The sequence below is a fragment of the Ylistrum balloti genome, unplaced genomic scaffold, assembly GCF_031769215.1.
Source record: "Ylistrum balloti isolate Yb309-2 unplaced genomic scaffold, AGI_CSIRO_Ybal_v1 Utg371394, whole genome shotgun sequence".
Taxonomy (NCBI): domain Eukaryota; kingdom Metazoa; phylum Mollusca; class Bivalvia; order Pectinida; family Pectinidae; genus Ylistrum; species Ylistrum balloti.
In genome coordinates this window covers 568,573-587,672 of record NW_026782734.1, presented here as the reverse complement: position 1 = coordinate 587,672, position 19,100 = coordinate 568,573, and the positions used below count along the sequence as shown (strand labels likewise).

At 35.1% G+C, this 19,100-nt stretch overlaps 1 protein-coding gene across 2 annotated transcripts in view; it reads right to left on the bottom strand.

Moving 5' to 3' along the window:
* Positions 1-501: 501 nt before the first annotated feature.
* The window catches only part of LOC132562336 (protein numb-like), a 46,102-nt gene continuing 27,503 nt past the window's right edge, over positions 502-19,100 (bottom strand). Inside the window, exons 5-9 of one of the 2 annotated variants that reach the window (XM_060227073.1) lie at positions 16,485-16,631; positions 8,113-8,308; positions 5,599-5,823; positions 4,730-4,954; positions 502-4,470 (exon numbers count right to left, since the gene is read on the bottom strand). In XM_060227073.1, coding sequence (XP_060083056.1) covers positions 3,926-4,470; positions 4,730-4,954; positions 5,599-5,823; positions 8,113-8,308; positions 16,485-16,631 — 1,338 coding nt within the window. In that variant the 3' untranslated portion in view covers positions 502-3,925. The remainder of the gene's footprint in view (positions 4,471-4,729; positions 4,955-5,598; positions 5,824-8,112; positions 8,309-16,484; positions 16,632-19,100) is intronic. The other variant, XM_060227074.1, reaches the window with a different exon arrangement.

Genomic DNA, 19,100 nt, shown 5'->3' with positions numbered 1-19,100 from the left:
ACAGCTGCTGAAGCATCAAGCAATGACTGTACCAGAAAAGGGCCAAAATACTCATTAATGAAATGTTTACTTTCATTCGTCAATGAATCTGGGGCAACATAATACTGGTTAACATTCAGCACATGAAACCTGTAACCTTAAAATAGATAATGCTATGTTGACATTCCTGGTTGACATTTCTGTTGTAATCCACATTTAAGGATATGTTTGTGTTAATAAAATTCATTGCGCTTCAACTGTGAATAATTTAGTTGTCATTCACATGTTAGAAACAAGTAAAAATGTTTGAACATTAAATGCTGTACCAATAAATAATATCTATATACTGTTACCATCTACAGGTAAGACATTTCTATCATGATCATAATTGTAAATTGTATATTAGATAGGAATATATTGATCCCAATGTGTTGATGAATTACCATCTATATGTGTACAGATCTAGCTGTGATACTGAACAACTTCATAACTAACTATTCTAGGAAAAAGAAGAAAACTAAGTTTATATATTGTTATCAAATTTCATTTATTTATCAGAGAAGAGAATAAAATACACATGTAGTGTTACAATCAGTGCTAACAAGGTCAAAGGTTGGGGCTTCATCAGACAAGCCATCCTAAGCCATAGCTACTGATATTTTCATGCGTTCTTTCTCCCTTTCTTCATTCATTCCATCAAATGCTCGCACTATGTAACACATTCATTCTCCAATCTCTCTCTAACATACAGCTAAAGCCAATCAGGTGTACATTCAACTAGCCAATTGCTTGTATTTATGATACACTTTTCAGAGAAGTTATATATGCATTATGACAAATTTTCCATCATTATGGTTACAATCCCTTTTAAGCTCTACCTTCTTGACAATTTGAGATATAATTTTGTCTTTAATCTGATATACAAGTATACATGTGGGTGACATGATGTTTCAGTTAAAAACTTAAAAACTAAATCGATATAAACATTTTTCTTTTTAAAATGTTTAAAAGAACAAATTTTGGCACTTGTGTTGATCATAGACAAGACATTTTATAGAGGATTTTATTCTTCATGCTTTCATGTACATGTTTTCTTAACCTTATTTCTGATTTAAACTGATAGTGGGCACCATTTCATGAATGAACCAGACATCATGTGATAACACCATGAAATTTAGACTGTATATTGAGAACAACTCTGTGCCAATCACACTGAATGTTATAGCTAAACCTTCAAACAAATATTTAGCAAATTAAGCAAATAGTGTATTGTTAATGTGTTTGTGTTACATATCACTTTGATTTAAATCTTAATACTAAAAAAAGATTTGATCACAAACTCATTTCCATAGAAAAAAGTGAAATGTTACAAATTATCATAATTGAAACTTTCATTAAAAAATTTGTAAAGAAATTTGATTTTTTACATCTTTTTTCTAAATTTCCCTGAAAGCAAAGCAGATTAATGAAATGTTTTGAATTTTAGAAAATAATATACATCAACAGCATTAGAAAAATAATTGTCTCCATATGAAAGGCATGTTAACAGTTGGTCTTCCTGTGTCTGGTTGTCATGAAATTGTAGGGAAAATATTTCTACTTTCCTCTAGTTTCAGTATACATAATCAGAACCCTGTTCAATAATTTAAAGTGCTCAACACAAATGGCCCCCTGAATCACCATCACATTCACTTTTCTAGACACAATATACTTGCTAGTACTTTGATAATTATATACATGTACTTATATAAATAGGGTGTATGTGTGCAGAGCAAAAAATCTCAAATGTACATATCAACTTAGGATTTGAGTTTTAATAACGTAAAGTTGAATAACAGTACAAAATACTTCTATATTAGTCCTTTTGTAAGACTGGACGTAACTTAGTATAAGGTAATTAAAAAATTGAAGTATATAATAAGACAATCATTGGTGATAAAATTTATCTAATTTCATCGCTGAATCATTTTACTATTTTTTGAGTACACGTTAAAAAGAAACAACCTTATTTTTTACAAAAAGAAATCAGTATAGATAAAATCAGATTCACAAACAGTGACCTTACAGAATTTTCTACATTAGTAATCTGTAAGTGATGAAGATATAAGATGATGATGTACCGGTACGTTTCTAGATCACATAGTATTTAAACATATTAAAGTGTATCTTTGTGACCAACATCCCATCACAACATTCGTAAATTTATGTCCAGTTAAACACAGTCATCTCCAATTAATATTATGTAGATATGGATGATTTACACTGCCCAATTAAAAAATTCCTAAAGGGGAGGCAATTTTTCACAACCTTTCAAACCAACGTATGAACAGTTTCATTTTCATTATTGAAATTCAGAAAATTTCTATTTGTTTAAATGTTGACTCCAAAAGACCAAATTATCACAAGTTATCAGTAAAGTAAAAATGGAAGCCATGTTAACAATTTAGTAACAAATTCAAAATCGATAGCAATGAAGACTCATCAGTGAATCAAGAATATAATGTAATACACCAAATACGTCAGCCACTGAAACTAAGGTAGAAAAATCGAACACAAGCTTCATGTAAGTCTCAAACAACCTACTGCTACAGTTAAAAGAATTGGAAGAATAAAAACCTTTTTAGTGTCCCCAAGTTAATTTTTTCGAGAAAATCACTGCTAAAATTGTAAAGATAATTGAAAAAAGAAAAAAATTCATATTAAAATCAATTAATTTTAATTCATAGCAGAAGTAAAAGTCATTGAATTACAAATATTTTTAAAAACATCATAAAATTTCAGTGATAAATCTCAATATAAAGTTGTTAACTATTTGAAAGTTTTTGAAACAGTTCGAATGTGACCTCCCATCTATGTAATTCCAATGCATTCAAGGGAGACTACCCTGGCAGCCTGCTGCTAATCACAGTATTTTGAAAGGTTTAATTTGTAACTACTATATAATGGTACACAACTAGTATATATAACATATATATATTTATATAAACAGTTTAAAATATGAATGTAAATGAGTGCTACAAAGAACTCATATTCAACACAAACCTTGATAAAAAGCGATATGATACCTGATCAGTTTTCAGTGCTGATATTATGATTCCATCTGTAATACATGATCACAACGCTATCAATAAGCTAGTACAGACTTATCTGCTATGATGATGATGATGAGGAGGATGATGACATTGACGACAATCATGAGGATCGTTTCAATGATTTAAATGATAAATGGATTTTATTTCTTCTCTTAAATTAGCTTGACAGACAAAAATGCAGCAGCGAATCTGACCTTCAAAGGCCAACAAGCAAACCTAAAGCATGGTCACATCGGAAATGGTACAACATGGTAAAGGGCCTTTAGATCAATTAATTCATTACAATTTGACGAACTGTTTTAAACATTCAAAACCACTAACATTGAATGACGTATTTTCTTTATTTTAACTTCAGATAAAATTTCTTTTTCTTTCTGAAATCATTTCCTCACTGAACCATATTTCTCACTAAATTTCTTGAGAACTGAAAATTAATTTCTTTTACATCTGATTTCTTTATCATAGGATCTCTGATTATAAAGTCCCAAATAAAGATGACGATGAATGAATAGGTGTTTTGTCGTCTGTCTATACAGTAAATATACTAAATTCACAATGAATATAAAGTCTGCTTTTTATGAATATTTGTCCCTCTTATTACAGCACTTTCAAATCATATCGCATCTCAGTGTGCTTCCAGATGACATCCTCACCAGGTATAGACCTACCCAGGCAGAGTCCCCGGCATGTTCCCTGTCCTGAAGGCCTGCCCTGTAATCTTGGTACGGATGTATGTATACACTGTCTACTTGCAGCAATTCACAGTGTTTATCACTCTGAATATTTCCCACATAGTGATACACAATATCTATATCACATTTTGGTAATTTTTCCTAGACACACTATGAAATGTCCTATAACTTCACCTCAAATGCTTTTGTATTTGAAGGTGCAAACGGGTTATGCTGTTTACCAGCTTTTGCTGCCCACGCTACATCAAAAGGGTCAACAACGTCCTTTCCACCTTGCGTCGTAGATGAAGAGGTGGCTGCCACAGCCCCAGAGTTCGACCATGGGCTTCCATTATGTTGAAAGCTCCTCTGATGGGCAGACATTTCTAAAAGTGTAGGTTTTTGTTGGTGCTGTGTGGCCCAGTTGTGACCGGCTGACAGTTCACCAGTGTCTATGGAATGACTTCGAGTGTGTTGGATATGGGGATGGGGCTGGTTCAAAGTGCGAGGTGGGGGCTGGGGGAACCTACTAGAGGCGGAAGGCACGCCATTGACAACAGGTGCTCCAGCAAATGGGTTTGTAGATGTAGGAGGCCACAAATCTGCTGTCTGGTTTGGCACTCTACTGGCAGCTGGGTGCGGCTGTGACGCCCAAGGATTGGTCTGCTGAACTGGAACACCTGCTTGCTGGGCAAACATACCTGGAGACTGGCCTGCCATTGTGAATGCTGACAAAACAAAACACAAATCTGTTAAAAACCAGAAAGTGACATTTAAAAAATGATATCTTTATACTTCAGAAGATTAAATAGCAAACGTTGACTCTTGAATCTAAATTGATAAAGGGTGACATTAGATAATTTTTATTCCTGCTTTTCAATGGTAAAAATTTGACCTGGCTAAGATTAGATATTTCTGAATCAGGCACTGTAAACTTATAATACAATACTACTGTTTGCCCCAGCTTGATGGCAAATTTCTACTTACATTGCTGGGCTGATGACGATGGAATAGAGCTGGCCTGTTGGTGAACATTGCTGGCTTGAGTGGGCTGAGGTGCTTGTTGGTTTTGGAATGATGACGATGGCGCCGCTGCGAATGGATCCTCAGTAGTAAGGGCAGACAACCCTCGTGTGAGTTGCTGACACATTTGGGAGATAGAGTCCTCCTCCTCCTTAGTAGGCGACATCTCTTGTATTGGCCCAGTTATACCTTTATAACCAGAATTGGATGTAATTTACATGTAGCAGTTGTATTGTAAGAAAATGTATGGGAACATATTCATGCCATCACTTTCTACTTCATTATTGAATAAAAGAGCTAAACACAGATGATGGTAAGCCAAGCCCTCAAGTAACTATGACATTTGGCCTGATGTTCCTGTAACAACTAGCCTTCAGGTACCTTTAACATCTGGCCTCATGTACCTTTAATTAACACCTGGCCTTACATACCTATAACTCCTGACATGACATAACTGTGACATGACATAGCTGTATTACCTGGTCTGACATACCTACATGACATGACATGGCATAGCTGTGACATGACATAGCTGTATTACCTGGTCTGACATACCTTTAATACCTGACATGGCATAGCTTAAAACCTGGCCTGACATACCTATAAAATCTGGCATGAGATAGCTTTAATAACTGGCCTTGCACACCTATAATGACTGGCCTGACCTACCTATATATTACCTGGTCCATCATAGCACCTGACCTTGCATACCTGTAACGACTGGCCTACCTATGTAGCTATGTACCTATGTTACCTGCTCTGGTCTGTCATAGCAGTAACACCTGGCCTGATGCAACTGTAACACCTAGTCTAACATACTACTGAATACTTACCTGTATTAGATGATTTAGGTGGTGATGTGTCATATACAGCATTCTGTCGCTGTAGTGTTGATGGCAAGTCATTCAGTCGTAAAGAAACAGAGCGTTTAAAGGGGGATGACTCTGCCTGTAAATTTTCAAAGCCCCTGAATGAGCCCTGCCTTTGCAGCATGTTGGGTGTAGCCCGAGGTCTCTGTACAGCAAACGGGTTGTCTACCTTCTTCACTGGGACAGGCTCTGTGGAAAAAATAATGAAGTTATTTATCTTATCATAACAGTATCAACAACAAAATCTGACTACATTATTTAGACCCTGTGATTCTTTCCTCTACATTATTTAGACCCTGTGATTCTTTCCCTACATTATTTACACCCTGTGATTCTTTCCTCTACATTATTTAGACCCTGTGATTCTTTCCTCTACATTATTTAGACCCTGTGATTCTTTCTCTACATTATTTAGACCCTGTGATTCTTTCCTCTACATTATTTAGACCCTGTGATTCTTTCCCTACATTATTTAGACCCTGTGATTCTTTCCCTACATTATTTAGACCCTGTGATTCTTTCTCTACATTATTTAGACCCTGTGATTCTTTCCCTACATTATTTAGACCCTGTGATTCTTTCCCTATTCTTTCCCTACATTATTTAGACCCTGTGATTCTTTCCCTAGATTATTAAGACCCTGTGATTCTTTCCTCTACATTATTTAGACCCTGTGATTCTTTCTCTACATTATTTACACCCTGTGATTCTTTCCTACATTATTTAGACCCTGTGATTCTTTCCTCTACATTATTTAGACCCTGTGATTCTTTCCCTACATTATTTAGACCCTGTGATTCTTTCCCTACATTATTTAGACCCTGTGATTCTTTCCCTACATTATTTAGACCCTGTGATTCTTTCCCTACATTATTTAGACCCTGTGATTCTTTCCCTACATTATTTAGACCCTGTGATTCTTTCCTCTACATTATTTAGACCCTGTGATTCTTTCTCTACATTATTTAGACCCTGTGATTCTTTCCCTACATTATTTAGACCCTGTGATTCTTTCCCTACATTATTTAGACCCTGTGATTCTTTCCCTACATTATTTAGACCCTGTGATTCTTTCCCTACATTATTAAGACCATGTGATTCTTTCCTCTGCATTATTTAGACTCTGTGATTCTTTCTCTACATTATTTAGACCCTGTGATTCTTTCCTCTACATTATTTAGACCCTGTGATTCTTTCCCTACATTATTTAGACCCTGTAATTCTTTCCCTACATTATTTAGACCCTGTGATTCTTTCTCTACATTATTTAGACCCTGTGATTCTTTCCCTACATTATTTAGACCCTGTGATTCTTTCCTCTACATTATTTAGACCCTGTGATTATTTACATTATTTGACCCTGTGATTCTTCTCTTTATTTAGACCCTCTTTCTCTACATTATTTAGACCCTGTGATTCTTTCCTTATACATTATTTAGATTATTTACCTGTGATTCTTTCCTTATTTAGACCCTGTGATTCTTTCCTCTACATTATTTAGACCCTGTGATTCTTTCCTCTACATTATTTAGACCCTGTGATTCTTTCCCTACATTATTTAGACCCTGTGATTCTTTCTCTACATTATTTAGACCCTGTGATTCTTTCCCTACATTATTTAGACCCTGTGATTCTTTCCCTACATTATTTAGACCCTGTGATTCTTTCCTCTACATTATTTAGACCCTTTGATTCTTTCCTCTACATTATGTAGACCCTGTAATTCTTTCTCTACATTATTTAGACCCTGTGATTCTTTCCCTACATTATTTAGACCCTGTGATTCTTTCCTCTACATTATTTAGACCTTGTGATTATTTTGACCATGTTATTCTTCACCATTACCTGGTACATTTTAACATTAATTATTTATATATGTGAATTCTACAAATAATCTTCTTGCCTGTGACTACTCATACACCACTGACATGTGACTAGCCATATCCCATTGACACCTGACTACTCATACACCACTGACATGTGACTTGTCTTATACCACTGACATGTGACTTGTCTTATACCACTGACATGTGACGTGTCTTATACCACTGAGATGTGACTAGCCATATCCCATTGACATGTGACTTGTCTTATACCACTGACATGTGACTTGTCTTATACCACTGACATGTGACTAGCCATATCCCATTGACATGTGACTTGTCTTATACCACTGACATGTGACTTGCCTTATACCACTGACATGTGACTTGTCTTATACCACTGACATGTGACTAGCCATATCCCAATGACATGTGACTTGTCTTATACCACTGACATGTGACTAGCCATATCCCATTGACATGTGACGAGCCATATCCCCACTGACATGTGACTAGCCATATCCCATTGACACATGACTTGTCATATACCATTGACATGTGACTTGTCATATACCCTATCACAGCCCTACTTCAACATAGAAATTTCACATGATCCTCTCTAACATCACAGTTACCATCCTGTTTAACTTCTAACCTGCTATAATGGCACTCTGAGGGTCTGTAATCCTCTCGGTCAGCGAAGTCTGCCTGAAAGAGCCCATCCGTGTGAAGCTTGTACGATCCTGACTGTAGGTCACTGTCACACTGGTTGTCACCTCTTTGTCTCGTTTCTGTTTCCTCTCCAGGCATATTGCAAAGGCACATCCCACAGCATGGCTTAGTCGCTCCCCCTATAGGTACAAAACACAGGGTCAGCATGACCACCCTCCAAAACAACTAGGAGCCTCAAAAAATTAATAAACTATTCTTTGAGATATCAGTTTTATTTTGTACATATTTCAACTACACCTTGATAAAATAACAGTATATTGAGTTTTATGTATGTGTTACGTCTCAACATGTACATTTCATGGAGTCAATTGTAATAAACAAATGATCCATTCGTATCAAGCCGTATTTCCTAAATGTTGATTGATTGATAGCCACAACATCTTTAATCAATATTCTGAAGTGTAGTTATGTTTCAAAACCATCTGTGTATCTTAGCAGCAGTGCATGTCGCTCGTCTAATAACCATGTATACTTCAGAAAGACAGACATGACTTATACATATAGACAAGCAAAAAAAATTACACAAGTTTTAAAAACATAAACAGGTTGCGAATTAAAAATCACCACATACATGCAAGCCTTCTTTGAATAATCCAAGAATAGGATAAAAATTAATGGCTATATATCAATTATATGAAACTTAAAAATAGCAATTTACATTATATACAAACAAGTTCAAATACACATCTGAGAGTTTACATATTAGATAGATATAAAGAAATGAAAAGAAACTTCAAGCCTAGCAAGATTATGCAGTGCATATTATATAAATTAAATCCGACTTCTAATGGGAGTATGCATTTACCATGCAGCAAAATGGAAGCTTTCAAATGCAATGAGAAATCATTTAAAATTCATATGCCCACTAACACATCAACTTTACAAGATGAGACTGATTTTCCAACAGCTACGCTGTACCAATAAACATTAGCATTCCAGTGTGAATGGCATTCCTTGTTGAAACGTCATGTTTTACATTCTTACAGTCAAAGCCATCAGCAAAAGTTCAACAGCATGAGCAACTAAAGTATAAGCACAGGACAATATTTGAACTTGTTTAGTACAATCTTGATTAACAGTGTTAAGTATTAAATGTTATATCTGTTAAGTGGTTGTTAAACATGTCTGTTACAATTCATGCATCAAAATAATAATAAAAAAAATCTTTGTGAAAATATCACATTTTTCAGGGGAGTATAAGGAGGACTGTTCTATTGTAGGTGAAACCTTTTTACTTGGTATGTATAACAGTTACAATGTCCAGACAAATTCAATTTGATCTCTTACACCTCTGTTCTTTAAATATAATGCCCTTTTTACAAGTATCAGCTCCTAACCAGTATTTTTTTTATTAAAGTTTTATGTGTTTATCAACCATTCCAGTGAAGTTATCTGAATTATAATATCATAGACATGCTTGAGCGTCAATTTACAGGTAGACAGGCCACCAGACAATGAACAGATCATCTTGTGGACTTTCACTAGCCGTAATTAGAGATGATAAGAAAACGACCCTTACCAGGACTTACAGGCATTCCTCCCTAATGATGATACAACAGACTTACTTATCGACCAATAGTATTACAGGAGATAAATGTATCTACAACACATCGTACCAGCCATTCCTACTAAAGGCATTTCATTTAACCATAAATACTCTGACCAGGAAAAATTAAGTGATAATCACTAGTTTAAGTTATAACCATATATATTGAACAAAATACAGTCTTAATTAAAATAATAACCAAATGAATGACACAAGGACATTAACAGCCAGTTCCTAAGCTTTCGTTCAAGTTTAACCATTGGTATGTGGCTATATTGAAGCACCTGTAAGCTCTTTTGTTGCTCTTCAAACATTCAGTGGAGTTTAGTCATGTCAATGTAACAATTCCTATTCTTTGTACACAGACAAAAGATTATGAAGAATTCCTTATCAATGCTGAAATATCTTTATTGTACTGCAATTGTCATGCTTTCTTTGAATTTTACCTTTTTTTAATCATCATCTGTCCGCTAATGAATTTTCTTCACATAATCCAAATAATTTAAAAGGAATTAAATCCTACTCATATTATCTGTATTGTTAACTTCCGGACTTACATCAAGGCTTTTCATCAATGTTGCTTGTTTGGATAATCTTTAGATTCATGCTAGTGGTTATACAGACTTCGAGGTTTGACATAACATTGTATGATAAGAAACAAGCTCCTTATACTGTAAATTGTGCTGAACAGTTGCTCCTCAAATCATCGGAGCATTCAAGTGACAGTAAAGATATTTGATGATGTGAAGATGTAGATTGAAATCTGTCTTGGTCACATGCTTGTCCACTTATTCATGTAGCAGCAAATCAGTCAGAGCACCTGTACAGGTAGGTATACATATAAAACAAAGCCCTTACCTGTGGGGTCCGCGTCACCTAACACACATACTTCTAGCTACAGCGGTACTGCGTGAAACCGTGTGTGATAAATGCCCGCTGCCTTGTGCCAGTGCTTCTGAAGATACACATGTGTACACATATGCCCCGCCAGCATTGTCATATACAACGAGAACATGCATTCCCTGCCCCTGGGAAAGATATCTGTATCTGCTAGGGAAGGACAGGACAGGAAAGTGACAAGTTGATTTTAAATAAAAGTAAAAAGATTTTGCTGACTAAAAGTAAGCTATTCTGTTGACCAGAAGAAAGATATTCCATAAAGAAAGGTACTGATGACATATCATCACAATGGCATTAGAATACGATGACAATGATACTAAAGTGTATTGAAGAGTAAGACGATGACAATGATACTAGGATGTTCTGGAGAGGAAGATGATGACCATGATACTCTGGTTCTGAAGAGGAAGATGATGACAATGATACTCTGGTTCTGAAGAGGAAGATGATGACCATGATACTCTGGTTCTGAAGAGGAAGATGATGACAATGATACTCTGGTTCTGAAGAGGAAGATGATGACAATGATACTCTGGTTCTGAAGAGGAAGATGATGACAATGATACTCTGGTTCTGAAGAGGATGATGACGATGACAACGATACTAAGATGTTCTGAAGAGGAAGATGATGATGACAATGATACTAGGATGTTCTAAATAAGAAGATGATGATGATAATGACAATGACAATGATACTCTGGTTCTGAAGAGGAAGGTGATGACCATGACAATGATATTAGGATGTTCTGGAGAGGAAGATGATGACAACGATACTAGGATGTTCTGGAGAGGTAGATGATGACGATAACAATGATACTAGGATTTTCTGTAAAGGTAGATGATGACAATAACAATGATACTAGGATGTTCTGGAGAAGTAGATGATGACGATAACAATGATACTAGGATGTTCTGGAGAGGTAGATGATGACGATAACAATGATACTAGGATGTTCTGGAGAGGTAGATGATGACAATAACAATGATACTAGGATGTTCTGGAGAGGTAGATGATGATGATGATGACAACGATACTGTGATGTTCTCAAGAGGAAGGTGAAGATTACAATTATACTAGGATGTTCTAAATAATAATAATAATAAAATGATGATGATGATGATGATGATGATGATGATGATGATGATGATGATGATGATGATGATGATGATGACGATGATGATGATGAGAAATTTTATGATGAATTTGAAGATGATGTAAACTATACTGGATTGCAGACATTCAGAAATATTGGAAGGAATGCAGCAAAGAATAAGGAACTAGTCAATCTACAGTGATGAACTTTGAAACAAATGCCTTAGAATACATTTCATAAAGCTCCTGGATATGTGTTTTTGTATGAATTCTCAACAATAACATCATCATGATGAAACTTTTGCATTTGCATTTGAGAATTTCAACATTGTAAATTGGGAAGTTTTTGTGCTTTTAAGCTAAATCCTAGTGTCTGTATTGTATCTCCAACAAGGGAGTGTTTGTAAACCCAGAAAATATATAGGAAAGCAAATTCACTTTCTGGGAAATGATACCTAGGCATCTAAAACACATAAATCCTGGATCTTCCTATGATCAAACTACGCTACAGGTCATTATATTTCAGAGATGATATTTGTTAATACCCTTCTACATCATTACTGAGAATAATTTCAAGGTTAGGAATCCACGAGACTGAAGCTGGTGTTTACCAGCTATACAGAAGCTGGTAGTTTTCTGTGTATACCAGCTATACAGAAGCTGGTAGTTTTCTGTGTATACCAGCTGTATAGAAGCTGGTAGCTTTCTGTGTATACCAGCTGTATAGAAGCTGGTAGTTTTCTGTGTATACCAGCTGTACAGAAGCTGGTAGTTTTCTGTGTATACCAGCTGTATAGAAGGAAAATGTTGTGACGGGAAAAGCTCTCTCCAAGGACTGCATACAGTTGAATAGAAAAATGTTTTTAATAATGTAGAACTGAGTGATGAATATAAAGAATGACAAACCCTGACGGAGATATACTAATGGTGAAGTCGTTGTATTCATGAAATAATTTGCAAAATCATCTACAAAGGTACAAAGTTATTACACAAAAGAAAACAAAATATATTTGTACCATTAATATTGATCATTACTGGACAAGATTCCAGATATTACAATATATAAGAGAGCTTTATTGGAAACTGAAAATAGGTTTTATGTCCATTACTCATAGGATATACATGAAAATTAATGACTACAAATATTTTAAAGTCAAAAGTTACTAAAAAATCATGATTTTTATGTAAATTTGATTCTGAAAAATGATTTTCTATAAATCTGTTACTTATGAGTAATTTCTTATTCGCCAAACTCACGTCATTTCCACTGAAATTGACATGAGACATAATCAGCCTGAAACTTCAGTCATTATCAACGTATGCAAAAGAGAAATTTTCCTTTAACATGCTAATATTTCATGACAAGCAGCAACGGTAAGCAATGCACTAGACAGTGACATCAAAGAAATCCTAGAGACGAAACTCAAAGCAATTTTCTGTGGCAAATTTCTCAAGACAGGGAAATAATCATAAACACATTGGAATTATGCACCATTATGATGCCGTACAATAATCAATAGAGAGAAAAAAAAATGGTCATAGCTTTATTCTGGTCAACGAAATGCAAGGAAATCTTGCATGCAATAGAGTGTAAGTAGACAATGATTCGATCAGAGACGTAATATTGTACAAGGCTAGGCTTCAGAGCAATTACAATAGCACCTACAGAATATCTGCTACATTACTACAGGATCAACAAGAAATTGAGAAGATTGTCTCAAGAATCCTGAAAGGAAGTCACACGATCAGAGTAATAATTTAAGTATTGATTAGCTATTAGTAGAGAAAACGGAGTTAGTAAGAGTCTACCAACTGTCGCCAGACATAGATACCGGCATGCTCTGAACTGTTGTTAAATGTTAGATCTGGTCCGACTTCAGCTGGTAGACAAATTTAGTACAAGCCAAATCAAACCAGGCTAGCTAGCTAGCAAGCATTCTACAATTTTCAGGCAGGGTTATAGCTGAAAAAAGTTTTGATTTAATCTTTTTTATTCCCAAAAATCCAAGTGGTTGGACAACCCAGGGCTGGTGTGGCAATAATATAACTAGTTACATGCAGAATACAGTGCTTAGTATTATATGAGACCAGGATAATGATTACTCACTGAACGCTTATTCCTATGTCGGGCTTTGAAGAGCTTCTTCAAGTGGTGAAAATAAAGAAATAAACAAAAAATAAAAGGGATGGATGCATGTTTCTGGGATAAAATAAAACAAAACACTATAAACATGTCACTACCTCTGCCGCTGTTCCTTGTGGATATATATACTCAGATATCTACCTATAGCTACTTTGTCATTTTTTACCCAACTCAAGGCTCATCATCCTGTCTTAATTGGCAGACTAGCAATGTTTGAAATAATTTCTGGAAGCAAAACTAATTATCAAACATTTTTATATGAAATTTTTACGTCTATCAACCAAATCTGAGAATTCCATCGACCGGATAAAGAGCAGTGAGTTCTGTAAATAAAGATGTCGTTGACTCTGTAAGACTAGTTTTACTGTTTGTAAGTGTAATCAGTAGTACAGCTTAAAATATATGGGGAAAAATGCATATTCTACATCAATTCTTTATGCCCTTACAACCTTAATACACGTTTCATTCAATTAAACGAGCTGATTAAGATTTTACATTTTATACAATTTTAAGGATGACAATCAGAACAACTATGCTAGGTATAACAATCTGTACATCCATGAACAGCCAATGTCATTTTGAGGTAGAGTCTCCTTGTAGCAGCTGGTGGCTACTTCACTGAATAACATATGGAAGGCCCATTGCATGTCATCCGGCGCAATTACGGTAAAATGTCTTGCTCAGAGACACGGTAATGATAATACAAGCTGGTCTTATTTTCAGCTTCCCGAGAAACAACCTGTGTCAGCTAGGGAGCATCAAACCAGACACCAATGACTGTCAAGTTTCTGGGGATAAGTTGGCCAATATTCTATGTAATTGGGCTATTATGATCGTGATCCCTAATAAGTTTTAGCAAGTTATCGGAGTCTTACTTTTTATGCTAGGTACGTAAGAAATCTTTCATGCTTTGAAATTATTCATTCAATCTTGTTGTATCCTGAAATAGTATTACTGTTCTACTTTTCAAACCAAGGAACTTGTCGACTTGTACATTATGTGCATTCCTAATTATAAAGATTCTCTGAAAGTCCTACAAAAACATCTTAACTGAAATCCTATTCTTTAATTTAATCTTATAGAATTACGAATATCTGGACTAAGTTTTGAAACTAACTTGAAAGCAGTTTTATCAAATGATTTTTCCTACATAATCCTTACAGGATCCATATTCAGTGTTATAAAATGACAACGCTGTCTCCTGTTTCTGGTTTCTATGACTTCTTGTTTACTTTTATGATAACCTAATTTGCCTGAATATCTTCAACAGAAGTTTACCCCACAAAGGTGTTAAGAAATAGGGTTCTGTAATTCACATAGTTGCGTTGTAGTGAAGAGATTGTAGGACTCTCTATATACATGAACCCTGACTGTGACAGGCTTACGTATTGATTTAAATCAAGACATTGTTCCTGAGTGTTTACACTACCAGGTAGTAAAATTCGCACACATCATCCCCCTGTACCTTAACCTGCACAGGAATCAATTTTAGCTGGTTCTAGTTTCTCTTAAAAGAATTATGTGTGTTTACAGGAGTTTTAATGATTTACAGTAAACTGAGATAAAATTCCTTGAATTTTCATTAAAATTGATTGAAATAGAAGAGTGAAGGCCAGGACTGTGAAAAAAAGCAGTGTATATCAGTAAGATTAGCTCCATAATTTTTTGTCTTTCAAAAGAAGCGTTTGATTATAGATTGAAACCACTAAACTAAAACTATATTTCATATTTAACACATGGTTTATATATACACTTCCTAAAACTTATCTTGTTTGCACATCCCTCGATACCTGGACATATGCGCCACATTCGCTTGGGTAAGTGGGGTTTTTCACACACATTATACAAATGTTATAAACAAAAATCAAAGGTAAGGTTATTCACTATAAACAACATCATGATTCGAGAACAGTTTGCATTTCTAAAAGTAGACACATAGAAGTTCCACGCCATGCACAAACAGAAATAATGTTGATGCAAAAATTGAGATTAATCATCAGCCTGTATCCAGATGCAGGAAAAAACATCCAATATTAAGCAAAATCATCATCTTAGGCATTGATTGGGTGCGTTACTTTTTCGAAAGAAAAATTCTAAAAAGCTGAATTAACGACACAAAGTAGAAGATGATGTCAGTGTTTGTTTCCCTTTACAGGTTGTGCTCAGGCTGTCAACAACAGGCTTGTCCTCTGTGTGTAGCAGGAAGTCAATAACACTCTTATTCAGTATCCATTTATCTTAATTCAAGAAATGTCAAGCATTTATTTGCAATCCAAGCAGTTACTCCATCCACCTCTCTTCAATTATACAATCTTGAAATTTAAAAAAACAGAATTTGAGTGATGCCAAGACATTCTATAATAATTGGAGGTCTAAAAATAGAAGATGAAACACAAGATGTCTTTTTATTACTCTTTTGCATAGAGGATCAATGTCCACAGGGGAAAAAAAGGGAAATTTTATCCAAATGAAAAAATTCTACATTTAGATATGATCAAAATTTTTATACCAATGGTCTCCAGCTTCAGACTGCCTGGTCACAAATTTGGGGTACATACACTGACACAGAGTGCAATCGACCAAAGCTTAAAAATGAACAAAAATACTACTGACACTTACGGATTCTTTCACGGCAAGAAAACCGTGGCACATCCATCGTCTAGTGGTGCCGTCACGACAAATGTAAGCGAAGCCTTTTTCATGATTGCGATCAGGTGCACAGAACGACACTTTCTCTATCGTCTGATCCACAATCATGCTCTGAAAGAAATAAGGAAATAGTTAAATTTCCAGGAAAACGACTGATAAGGTATATACGCAGTTTGAAAACAATTGGTGAAAAGGATGAAAAGGAGTGGGGTCCAATGATGTGAAGTTCATACTTCTTTCAGACAGAACCCCACATCATTTGATCCATCTCTATAACAAATAAATGTCAATTAAACATATAGGTATTTTTTACCTACTTGCTGTTACTTTATTTAGAGTAAAAGACTAATTTCCTGTGACTTCCAGCATTATAATTAAATGACCTTGAACTACTTCTATGTGAATAGTCCTATACAACCGACATACATATAAGTCTTTAGTGTAGTTACCCCTAATCTAACACTAATTCTAAAAGCATTTCGTTGTTCTTTCACATATCCCTTAGTGATTAGTTTAGAGATTTACTTAATTAAAGCTATGCTGATTACTGCTGAAACTTTTCCCCAAGTGATATTGTCTAATTGATGTGTTACCGATAAAGATCTGCTATAACAGACTATATATTTAGGCACTGCATTCTTATACACAACTGAACAGAACAGGGCTTGTAAAGAGACCCTTTTTCATGAATTACCTATCATTTTACCGTACATACTTTTCACTTGCTATAGTACACACGGTGATTTATATATGCTTTGGTACGGGGTTAATTTTTTCGAGTCATTTTTTCCTGTTGTGGTACTTAAGGGCTATTCTATTCACATGCTTTGGTACAATATTCTTTTCCTTTGGTAAACGGTGATTTTTCCACAACCATTTTTTCCCGTTTTGGCCTATAGGGTAACTTAAACGTTCCTCTTTTGGTACATTGGCTAATTTACATATGCTATGGTATAGGGAACTTGTTTTGCTGCCATTTGGTCTTGTTTCGGTACAAAGGGTAATTAATAAAAAAGTTTTTAAATGTGCTTTAGTGCATGAAAACTGTTGATGCGGTTCATTTGCTAATTACTTGTGCTTTGGTACAAGGTGGTTTTTTTGCAGCCATATTTTTCCTGTTTTGTACATAGGATAATTTAGCTGTTTTTTTTTTCTCCTACAGTTGCATAAATGAAAATTTTCATTTGAGATACTTTTTGTGATTGTGATCCCACACAACATTCCTAACAATTTGAAAACTGAAAGTTCAACTTTACACTCCCCGCGACTTTTTTTACTCTCTAATTTAAGTGTTGAAAAGCCTACCATCTGATGCTATCAAGCTAGATATATGCACAAAATGAAAGGTGCATATAGCTTATGGATTTTTATACAGCTGATGTACATCATTGTGAATGTTGTGGTAGATACCGGATTAAAGTATTGCATTTGATTATCAGTGCATAGACTACTGTGTTATAAACAAATATGCAGTCTTTTAAACTATGATTCATTAACTATATCACAAATCGCGATCTTGACAAATGACGATTTTCTCCATACATATGTATTACCTTTGGTGAAATGCTAAAGCGGTTGTGGTATATCAATGTGAAAGTGGGCAGACTACAACCATACTTTACCAGAGTTTCCCTGACTATACTACATCCAGCCACTATTGATTTCAATGGGGAAGAATCTATATTTTCTCCTTGTATAGCTGACAATCGCGTTGTCAGACAGTATTTTGTGATTTGTTCCAACTTTCTGCGGATAAGATTTGAATCTGTGAGTTCCCTTTACAATCAGTGTAAGATCACAGTGAAGCGATGTGCTACATAATGAAATAACCAATCGTGACAAATAACAAAGGAAAGTGGCCAGTGATTTAAAATGTCTAAACAGAAGAACGGTTTTATCTACATCTAAATTGTTATACTTATTGTAAAGTTACTTGGTATCATGTATTAACAGAAAATCCATAAAAACGCTTATATGTATAAATTAAGTATTAATTTATTGAAGTAATTAAAAAAAGTAAAAAAAAAAAAAAAAAAATTGGGAATGTGAAAATGTTCTATTGTCATTCAACAGAGTGACTGTATAGATGTCTACTGTACAGACAGTAACAGGCACTGTAAGGCATTGATGAGTAAAGAAAATATCAATTCTGAATGGTCTGTTAGTACAAACTTATGTTTGATGGTAAGGGCATATCTCTCAGTAATACCAGTTAATCTGATACACTGTAGTACTGTAATAAAGACTGTGGGTCCAGTGAGAGGGCCAAATGTGTAGGATGGGGCAATGACTGAAGGTATATGGGTGAGACAATGGGTAAAGATGTGGGTGCAGGGCAATGGGTAAAGGTGTGGGTGTAGGGCGATGACTGAAGGTATATGGGTGAGACAATGGGTAAAGATGTGGGTGTAGGGCAATGGGTAAAGATGTGGGTGTAGGGCAATGACTGAAGGTATATGGGTAAGACAATGGCTAAAGGTGTGGGTGTAGGGCAATGACTGAAGGTATATGGGTGAGACAATGGCTAAAGACGTGGGTGTAGGGCAATGGATGAAGGTATATGGTGAAACAATGGGTAAA